Source organism: Mytilus galloprovincialis, chromosome 9 (assembly GCF_965363235.1).
Source record: "Mytilus galloprovincialis chromosome 9, xbMytGall1.hap1.1, whole genome shotgun sequence".
In the NCBI taxonomy this organism is placed as follows: Eukaryota; Metazoa; Mollusca; class Bivalvia; order Mytilida; family Mytilidae; genus Mytilus; species Mytilus galloprovincialis.
In genome coordinates, this window is record NC_134846.1 from 50,279,861 (window position 1) to 50,291,756 (window position 11,896).

Genomic DNA, 11,896 nt, shown 5'->3' on the forward strand with positions numbered 1-11,896 from the left:
TACTCCAACTGTCGTTATTAAATTCCCGTCCTCTCCTGAATGTGACCTATCGACTTTTCACCGGGTTTGTATATAAATGAGCAAGACGACTAGTGACACATGTGGAGCGGACTAGATTTACCCTTACAGAGCATACGAGATGACCCTCGCTTTTGATCGGGTTCGTTTTTGGTCAGTATTTGGTTTTATAAGTTATGTTTTGTGTGATGTTTGTTCTTTCGTCGTTTTTTCCTATTTTGCCATGGGGTTGTAAATTTGTTTTCAACTTATGGGTTTGAATATCCCTTTGGTATATTTTGCTTAATTTTTTTCATTCATGAGGATTCTATATTGGCTTTTTTTTAAACAGGTTTTTTAGGGTTTTTTTTCTGTCTCTGCCTTATCAATTTCATGAATACTGGCTTTTCACAAGAATAAATTCTGCATGACAATTCATGTTTGCAGTTATATAAAAGCCCGACAAAAGAATAAAAAAAATCACCTCTTCAAAAATTATAATTATATCATAGGTTTTATGTAAAATAATGGAAAAAGGATCGGTTGATCAATTGTTGGTTGCTTAACATCCAGTGGCAAATGTTTCAAACATGTTTAAAAGTATTAAAATAACCTCGCCATATATATCAGGATTAAAGTTTTGTACGCGATCATATGTTTCGTTTACAAACGACTCTTCAGTTACGCTAGAAAATGAAATATGAACAAGAAAGTACACATTTAAAGAACATAATGGACCCCAAATACCGAAAGATCGTGCAAAATACAAATTATTTACTCGATTGGGAATTAACTCATCATAGATATAAGGATTACATTTTGTTTATACGCCAGACGCGCCGGTTTCGTCTACAAGAGACCCATCAGTGACGCCCGAATCCAAAAAGGTTAAAAAAAGGTGTTGACTGGATGTAATTTATAATTGTTTTGTACGCAAACTGTACTAACTGTTAAAAAAAAGCAGAGATTAAAGCTAACAAGAACTAATTGTTTATAATTTACTCAATTGGGAAAAGGTGATGACTCAATGCTTTTCAATTTACTATCCTATGTAGAATACCAAGTAATAACCAACATATTAGATGAATGTATATATATCGCTGTTTGTTTTGTTTTATCCTTTTCATCAAATAATGACCTCATTGTAAAGTTTATCATAGAAATAGTGAAATGGTATACGCGTTCATATAATGTGCAACGATTTGAATACACGGTTAGATTTGACATATCAAAGGACCCCAATAATTCATTTTTTGATGAAATCAAACAAAGTTTAATGTTGGACCCTTTTGGCCCCCAATTCCTAAACTGTTGGGACCAAAACTCCCAAAATCATTCCCAACCTTCCTTTTATGGTCATAAACAGAGGCGGATTAATGGGGGGGGGGGGGGGGGAGGGCAGTGGGCCCCACTTATGAAAATTTCTAGATCCGCCACTGATAAACCTTGTGTAAACATTTCATAGATTTATGAATTTTGAACAGCGGTATACTACTCTGTTGCCTTTATTTAGCAATACAAGTCTAAAAAATGTTACCAAATATATTCCCCAATCTACTTATACGCTAAGCCTGGTATAATTGATGCCTGTTTAATTTATCGTTCACCTCAAGAAAAGTTAAAGTTGAGTCATTCCATCGAAAATTTCCTTTGAACATTATACAGACGTCATTCCAAGTTGATTAACCGTTCTGATCTATCTGTGTTACAGATGACGACGTATACAATGTATATTCTTATTCTCGTAGGCACAATCCCGGTCTAAGTTTCTCAAATGTAACATTCCGATTTTATCAACGAGTTTGTCCTTTATGAGCAACACTTAAGTCACATTTTTAGCAGACTCAGCTTACCATTCGGTAGCACACAATATCATCTTCTTATTTTAATGTGTTTTGTTGACTGTTGTCTTTCATTGATTCATGAGTTTGAATATCTCTTGGATATTGTTCCCCTATATTTTTTTATTCGTAGGCTTTTTATTCTGTCAATTTGTTTAACAGATTTTAAAGGTTTTTTTTCTGTCTCTGTCATATCTATTTAACGTGTGCATTTCATAAATTCTGACTTTTCACAACACTAAATTCTGCATTACAATTCATATTTGCAGTTAAATTAAATGCCAATAATATATATTAGTACAATTTCCCCAAAATCACCTCCTAATGAATTATAATCATGATATTATGGGTTCTATTTTTAAATACTTGGAAAAGGATTGGATGGCAAATATTTCATATGGATTAGTTGATCAATTGTTGATTGCTTTAGGCCCAGTGGCAAATATTGCATACATTTTCAGGGCGATCTATAAACAAAAGGTTAGGAATAACACGATTAGACAAACTGTTTTTATTAAATTATAAATAGCCACAGTTTATCACAGTCAAACATACAAACGTATAACAAAATAATTGATTACGTATACACACGCCTGTATTACTTTATACGCATGCTGTACACACCTGTATACAGAATAGCACCCTCTATGTTCGATGACATTTTTTAATTTACATTTTAAAATAATTTCGTTAAGATCTGAAATATAACTACATTTTTTTTAACTTCGAATGCGAAAACTGTTAATCTTTATTAAACATATTTCCTTGGAAGAATGTAATATAATATCTTATTTCTAATGAATTTAACAGGATTTTGTAGTTATCTACAACTGACCCAGCGTTGTTGGTCGGTAATTGCCTGAAATCGTCTTTACAATCATCAGGTAGATTTTTTCGACAAAAAGGTTAAGTTAAACTATAAACAAAATGTGAAAATATATTCATCAAAAATATGAAATATAATTCCCATTTCAACTTTTCAAAACAAAAGTTTTCTAATTCGGTTTATAAAGAAATTTCACGCATAGACTGTCATTAATATGACTTTTATGCACTAAAAACTATATGTAATCAATGTCTATAGTAAATTCATAGTTTATCAAAATGAATAGAACATGAATAGTTACCCCACATCAATATTAAATAATTATACAATAACACTGAGCAAGCCGATATGATTGATAACCATTTCAAGGACGAGTACCGTTTATTCGATTTTCTTCTGTTTTATACAAAATTATCACATTGCATAATATAGTCCCTTTAAAAGTTTTAATAAGCACATTTGGTAGCCAATTTCTGAATTTTAAGTTTATATATGTTTTAAAAGACAGACAGAAGGTACAAAAGCTAAGAAATAGAACAATCATCGTTTTGTTTCGTCGAACGTTTCATTTTAGGTTTACTCGATCTTCGAATTAAACTTCGACTACATCGTGAAAACTTCGATTTTTCCGCTGCACTGAACTCTTCTTGGTCAGTTTTACCCTGCTCCGGACATTCTAGTGACTGCACACTGATCCTTCGAAGCAAAAAGCGATCGGGGTGCTTAACACGTGGCTTTTTAACTTGTTGCAATAACAGACGGAAAACGTCAGAAATTCCTACATCATTTTTAGCAGATACTTCAATAAACCCTCCGCCTAAGTCCTCGTTATATGCCCAGTTAAGAGCATCAAATCTTTCAATTTGTCTATTATTTTCCTCATCTAAATGATTTCCAACAATTACACACGGAATTTCCTGATAATTTTCTCGCACTTCCTTAATTTGCTCCCATAATTGTTTGACTTCTTCAAATGTTTGTTCATTTGTGATCGAATAAACTAGAACGAAGCCGTGAGCATTTACAATGTTGAGGCGCCGCATTGCTGGGAAAGCAATATTGCCGGCAGTATCCAAGAAATCAACTTTGAAATTAACACTATTGATATCATATTCGTTAGGAAACAAATCTTCAATTGTTTCTTTGTATTTTTCGCTGAAAGTTCCAAACAAAAATCTCTGTAACACTGAACTTTTTCCAACTCCACCAGCGCCTAGAAAAACTACCCTGTTCCGTTGATCGACCTCTACCATTATTATATGGTATATGTGTATACTTTTATTACAGCTGACATATCAGAAGCAGGTTACAATACGTCATAAACAGAACTGGAAGAAATCAATTTCGTTGTTTGTTTCAAATTACCAGATGACACCACCAGCAGACAAATGAATGTTTATTAAACACCTATTGGTAATTAATTTATCGAATTTTGCTCATTTCTATCAGCATGCACCTGTCTTTATATCACCTGCAAGAAAATTGATACAACGTTAATTTCTAAAATCAGACAGTTACTGTTATGGTTTTTTATTAACCAACTAAGTACATTATTGCCAAAAATGACTGGTTATTAAAAATAACATATTTTCTGTAATGACCCTGTTTTTCTGTAATGGCCCTGTTGCCAGAAGTAACATTAAAATTTAGAATGGAAATGGGGAATGGGGAATGGGTCAAGAGACAACAACCCGACCAAAGTGCTGATAACAGCCATTCGATGCAGCCAGGAAATCCTGCACGCGGAGGCGTGCTACAGCTACTATACAAACTCTGTAATTGTGTTATCTATACTATTAAACGAGAAGACCTCATTTTGGGTGTCGCTTCTCTTCCTTCCACAATAAATCAATCATCATGCCTCTGTGTCCTATAGGTAACATGCATAGTCGCATTTGTCATCCATCATATGATTATTCAGATTGAGTTATTTTGGGAGAAAAACGACAAAAAAGGAGTTCGGATATGATTCCGTCATCGGACTGACTTTTAGTCATAGATAAGACTTCCGGTTTTAAAGATGCACAAATACAACCAATCGTATGATAGATAACAAAAATGAAGAATAAATAAGCCAATCAGAGCGTTCTCCATATCATGGTGTTTAGATCGCAAGAACCACAACTATTATACCTCCTTATAGAGGACAATTATTTTTCGCGTTCATCTACATGTAAACTACGATTAAACTACTTTAATATGTAGAGACAAGCTGTATATGCCCGCGATTTCGCGGGTGTGTTCTAGTATTTATTGATACATGTTCCCAAGTCACTATATATAGGAAACTAATTACTTACTCTTACTAAATCTAACGTTAAAATACCTCCAGTCTTTTGACATGCTGGAGTTTTTTTTACTCCATCTTTGAATCTGAGGGTTTGTATTGAAGTTTAAACATAATTATGTTTTTTAAACCTTGACTAATTAAATTATAATTAATCTTTATTGCAAAATTACATCCATAAGGGTCAAACAGTACAATCAAACAATACTTGTATACAATACAATGTAATACAATGAAATACAATGTAATACAATGTAATACAATGAAATACAATGTAATACAATGTAATACAATGAAATACAATGTAATACTATAGGGTTATTGCATGAATATTGGGGAATATTGTCCCGAGTAGAATTTTATATCGCACGAGCTTGCGAGTGCAATATATGTTCTACGAGGGACAATATTCCCCAATATTCATGTAATAACCCTTTTATTGTATAGCAATATAATATTTGAAAATAAAAATTGGTTTAAACTAAGATTTTGTCGTTGATGACGTCATGATTTTTTTGAAGATTTATTGCACTAGTGCAATATTAGAATTTATTGCACGCTAACTTTTGGTTACTTTCTGTGGGAAATATTATATTGCTATGCAATAAAATGTAATACAATGAAATACAATGTAATAAATACAGTGCGATACAATCAAATACAATATAATACAATACAATATATAGAATAATTATAGAACATTTATTAATGTTCAATTATACATGTATGTAAAAAACATTATAAATGCAAAACGTCGTCAAAAGGCATGTCGCCTACATTACATGCAAATTGCACTTCATTTTCATTTTCGATTAAACACACGAAAATTTTGATAATCTTTATGGGTCCCCTATGATTATGAAGCTTCTTACGTTACTACGAATTTTATAAATCGCTCAGTCTGGCTTTTAAATGATTTGATTTTAGCGTCCCTGATGCAGAAAATTCAGAAAAGCGCTTCAGACACATGAACATTAAAAATTGTTTATTTCATTAATAATTTAAGCCATAAAAGCATATGAATATTTTTAATTTAAAGAAGAAAAAAAAAAGAACTTGCTATATGATGTTAAGATTTTAGTGTGATGTAAAAGTGTTGACCATAGCACATTTTGTATGAAGCGCGGAGCTTAAACTGTGCACTCGATCAACGCATTGACAACCCTACACACTGATCAAAAGAAGCATTCAATTCTCTTCATAACATATTATTGCTACAACCATGAAATTTAGAACTATATCAATATTTCGATTGATTTACTCTTCATTATTTCAACTTTGCCACGGGTAGCACGTGCAGTCATGACATATATTAAATAGAATATGCTATTTGAGTGTCTGTCGATTGTTGTCAAATTTATGGAATCTAATGGAATATACATGTAATGTTATATAATCATATTCGTTGCTGTTAGCAAGGGCGTTCGGTTTTATCCTTTAAATCTGTCATAAATTAGATCTATGTCAAACAATGACTGCAATGTCTAAAATGTACAGCATGCTTCAAGCTGTTTTCTGAACTTTATTTTAGCATGTATTTTACAGATTGAAGTCTATGGTCTAGTCAACATTATATGTAGGCATTGTAGTACTGTAAGTTCAGAAATTATTGCGAGTTTTTTTATCATTGCGAAAAATGCGAAAGGGTAATAATCGCAATAATTTGAATTCACATATAGAATCTTGTATATGAATTAAACAGGATTTTCAAAATATCGCAAACATTGAAATCGTATATTAGTCCAAAATGACATAATCGCATTAATAAATGCACGCAATAATTTATGAACTTGATAGTACTTTATTTGACTCTTCCTTTCGAGCGTCACTGGTTTATTTTTTTCTCGTGAACTGAAGTTCAATGATATAGAGACATGTATATAAGAAGTTTATACTTTTGGTACACCATGTTCCCTCTTTTTTAAAAGCAATTAAAGGAAACCGGACGGGATTCAACAATGAGAAAACTCATACCGCACACTCGGGGTTAAAGACCTATAACACTTATTACAAACATGAAACAATGACAACAAATTAACTATGTCACGATACTTAGATATTGAAAGCTGTTGTGTGTGTGCCAATGAGACAACTCTCCATCCAAATAACAATTTATAAAAGTAAACCATTATAGGTCAATGCACGGTCTTCAACACGAAGCCTTAACAACAAGCTATAAAGGGCACTAAAATTACTAGTGTAAACCCATTCAAACGGGAAAACCAACGGTCTAATCTATATAAAAAAAAAAGAGAAACGAGAAACACGTATAAAATACATAAACAAACGACAACTGCTGTATATAAGGTTCCTGACTTAGGACAGGTGCAAACATTTTCAGTGGGATTAAACGTTTTAATGGTACCAAACCTTCACCCTTTTTCTGAAACAATAGTATAACATTGTTTACATTCTTTCTGACTAGTATAACCCATACATCTCGGAAATATAGGATGCAAAGTTTGAAATGACGAATGATTAACTCACAAATAAATAGATTGGTCATATGTAGTTGTATTTCTATTATTTTGTCCTTCACGAGTTCAGAGGTCCAGAAACTATTTTTCAAAACCACATTTACATAATAGAGCCGTTAAGTAAAAAAATCAAAAATTAGCTACAATGCATAAAAATAACACTAATCAAATTTAGTAAAATTGTACACAAAGGAAATAAAATAAAATTTATTAAAATGTATCACTTTTAAGAATTAACAAAAGTTTCTTTTTCTTACGCTTTGCTGTACGTTGTATGAACATTATATGTAGGAGCTCAAAGTTGTTTTTGGCCAAAAGTTATGATTTTTATCATAGAAAAGGCCCTTCATTTCAATTTTCTATATTCTTTTATTTTTTTAATGATAACCTAATTAAGTCCTAAGCATCTCCTAACGTATAACAAGTACTTACATGTATACAGCCTTGCTTTTCAAAGTTTTGGGTTAGAGTGTTCCTGGTGGAGACAAATCCAGAAAGCACTTCGGACAAACCGATTTGATAAACTGTTATTTGCATTTACAATCATGAAAGGAAAGTGACTGATACATGTACAATGTAAAACAACAGCTAGTGTCACATATTTTGCAAAGAAATAAAAAAACAATTAACACTGAAACAAAGGAAAAATAAAACACTTAAAAAATTTCTCAACACGTGTAAACCGTCTCTAAGAAAAGTGAATGAGATGATATATACAACAGCTCGTGTCACATATCAAATAAATAGATAAGAACAATGGAAACTCAAACAAAGGAAATAAAGGAAATATATCTATATATGTGTAAAGCGTCTCTAAGAAAAAAATACTGAAATGATGTACAACAACTGCTTGTGTCACATATTTAATAAATTTGATAAATAGATAAAATCAATTAACACTCAAACAAAGGAAAAATTCAACACTGAAAAAAAAGAACTGTCAACACGTGTAAACCGTGTCTAAGGAAAATTACTGATATGAAATGCAACAACGGCTTGTGTCCCTTTTTTAATAAATAGATAAAAACAATGAAAACTCAAACAAAGGAAAAAATAAAAACCTGAGATACTTATCTACATGCGTAAGGCGTCTCTAATGAAAATATCTGATATGAAATACAACAACGGCTTGTGTCACATGTTTAATAAATAGATAAAAACAATGAAAACTCAAACAAAGGAAAAATCAAACACCTGAGATATTTATCTACACTTTTAAACAAAATAAAACAAAAAAATATACCGAATTCCCCATTTTGCGGACCATAAATACAATGTATGAACTTACCATCAGGAAAAATCAAAATTTCCATCCTCTGTTAGAAAAATCACTATTAATTACAGTTATGTTTACTTGATCATGTTCATTTCATAACTGACATGAATGTTGTTTACAGTTAAGTAATACTCCACTACCGATAATCAATATGATAATGTAATGTAATCTTTACAACCGAAGCTGTCAACAGCCAAACCAGCTGTGAGAAAAACTTTAAATTAATATTTATTGCCATATAATATTTTTATTGAAAAATTGAATTGCTGCATCAAATGCAATTATTTACCGCATATCAATTTTATATAGTACATTAGTGTTAACATTCTTATATATGAAACATATAATCTGTATATTGAGCTTGTATGACCATTTAAGGAAATTCATATTTGTAATCGAAAGTTTGTATTGCTCTTATAAACCATAATGTTGTAAACCCAACACTGGTATACGGTAGAGTTTTTTTTTTAACGAATAGGTTAATTTGTTGATCGCTGTAGCAAATATTGTTTAGCGCTGAAGAAGAAATTTTACTGCGCTGAAGCAGACATTTTAAATTTTGTACTACAGCTAGATTAAGCAGACATTTTAAGTCATTGAAACGCTGAAGCAAATATGTTACTACGGAGAATTATACATTTACCACAAAGAAGCATACATTTAGCTGCACACTAGCAAAAATTTAGGTGCGCAATAGCAAACTTTAAGACCCCGTTTACACTTTGGCATTCAAATCGATTTAAGGACCAATGTGAACGCTTTGAATCGGTCTACACTAAAACACCAAAATAGGGGGTTTATTAGTTTGAATCGATCTAAAGTAAACCGATCTTACTTTAAATGTGAGCGCAGAAATTGGTCTGAACTGGTAAGATTGAATCGAAAATAACATATGCGCATGTATAGCGGCACAACTATCTCAGAGGGTTGTTGTTTAAGCCATATGTCTTTGTTAATAGACCTTTAAAACAAACTGAAAACATGTTGTCTTCGCCGTAGCATACATTTTCGAAATCTGTGTCTTCTTTTCTTATGTTGTTTTTCATTTCAGGAACCGGCAGTATTTCGTCATATTTTAACTTCGTTGCTACAGTTATTTTTTTTCAAAATTTAAGAAAACTACAATAACACAAGCATCAAAATTTTAACTTGTGATTTAAGAGAAACAATAACTTGATTCACTTTTTTCAAGTGTGTATATCAGTGTACCAACACATGAATTTGATAAATCCGTTCTATTTATACACAATGTTTACAGTTTTACGGGTAAAAAGGTCAGATATTGCGTTTTTAATTGTAATGTGAATGCGGTTCATATTAGTCAAATAGAGATGGTTATGATTTAAGATAATGTTAACGCTAACTGGTTTTATAAGATCGATTAAAATAAAATTATGATAATGTGAACGGGGTCTAAGCTGCGCAATAGCAAACATTTAGCTGCACAATAGCAAACATTTACCGCGCTGAAGCAAGCATTTTCTGTGTCGAATCAGATATTTATTGCACTGAAGCAGACATTTTCTGAGCAGAGGCAAACAATTACTGCACTGAAAAGACCTTCTGTAAAAAGACAATATCTATTTTATTTTCATCAAAATATATGAGTTCCTGAACCGAACTTCTCGATATATTAAAGTGCAGTTTTAACCATTTGATTGATATTAAATCGCTCGAACATCTATATAATGAATTATTCATATGTAACTAATACATCGTTTGTTTAATACTTTAAACAATAAGCTACAAATTGTGAATCCTATGTATATTATTCATAATGACGCACGATTGTTGCAACATATTTTCCTTCGTTTTGCTTTTTTTCTGAACAGCTCATCATTTTCATTCCATGTTATGCTTGCACATTTAAATAATTTAAATGAAAATCAGACGTCTGCTGAGCGAAATGATTGGATCCCGAATTGTTATTATGATATAACGTATACTCTGATTGACGAATTTTGAAAATGTCCAAACATGATGCCATCCAAAAAATTTGTACTCGATGGCTTGTTTCGTGTGATAAAAATGAAAGAAGTATTTTGATTTGTCTGAAGTGCTTTGGAATGGAGAAGACAATTAATATATGGTACATTGCGTTGTGGAAATATTTAATAATAGATAAATATAAAACTTGATGGTTGAATTTAATTGTTAACTGACTTATTTGCAAACACCTAAGAACAAACGGCATTCACTCTCGACAACATTCAAAAGTGGTTGTCTTCGCCTTCGAAAATGTATATCCTTTCGCCCTTAATTGTAACAGTGCTAATGAAGAACAGAAAAAGCCTACCATAGGAAAGAAATTCTGGCAATACATCAAGTCCAGGAAAAAAGACACTGTCAACATATCAACCTTAAAGAACAGCTCAGGAACCGAAGTAATAGACAGTAAGGGGAAAGCTGCTATACTTAATGAACAGTATGATAGTGTATTTACAGACGAAGATATGAATACAATGCCATTTCTTGGGAACAGCAACATCGACGACATAGAAATACTAAGAGTAACAGAAAATGGAGTAACCAAACTTCCCAAAAAGCTGGACACATCAAAAGCCATAGGACCAAACATGATACCAACTAGAATCTTAAAAGAGGCAGCCGACCAAATATCACCATTTTTAACATACATATTTAACCAAACTTTGACATCTGGGACAGTACCATCAGACTGGAAGCTAGCAAAAATCACAGTTATCTACATGAAAGGTGATCGCACACAAGCAGTCAACTACAGGCCCGTCTCTCTGACCTCTATATGCTAAAAAACAATGGAACATATCATCTACCGCCATGTAATGAACCAGTTGGAAAACACAACATTATAATGGACTACCAAGACGGTTTCAGACAACATCAATCCTGTGAAACTCAACTGGTGAACACCATAGAATCAGTGGCACGATCTCTGGACATGAGAGAACAAATTGATATGCTTGTCTTAGATTTTTCCAAGGCATTTGACACAGTCCCACTCCAGCGGCTATTGCAAAAAATGAGCTACTACGGTATTCGTGGAGATGTTCTTGGTTGGATAAAAGCATGGTTTACCAAACGAAATCAACGAGTCTGTGTAGATGGTGAAATGAGTGATATGAAAACTGTACGTTCAGTTGTACCCCAGGGGACGGTCCTTGTACCCTTATGTTTCCTGCTGTACATCAACGACATAGACGATTCTATATC

At 32.4% G+C, this 11,896-nt stretch overlaps 1 protein-coding gene across 2 annotated transcripts; it reads right to left on the minus strand.

Annotated features, from left to right (window-relative positions):
* Positions 1-2,334: 2,334 nt before the first annotated feature.
* On the minus strand, positions 2,335-8,849 carry LOC143045205 (ras-related protein Rap-2a-like). Of its 2 annotated transcripts, none has more exons than XM_076217553.1 (2): positions 8,717-8,849; positions 2,335-4,135 (listed from the first exon to the last, which is right to left on the minus strand). In XM_076217553.1, exon 2 carries the CDS (start codon positions 3,915-3,917, stop codon positions 3,189-3,191), a length of 729 nt encoding a protein of 242 aa, XP_076073668.1. In that variant the 5' UTR covers positions 3,918-4,135; positions 8,717-8,849; the 3' UTR covers positions 2,335-3,188. The 2 variants fall into 2 exon arrangements, with proteins under 2 accessions (XP_076073668.1, XP_076073669.1); XM_076217554.1 differs by lacking the exon at positions 8,717-8,849 and adding an exon at positions 7,861-8,058.
* Between the last annotated feature and the right edge of the window lie 3,047 nt (positions 8,850-11,896).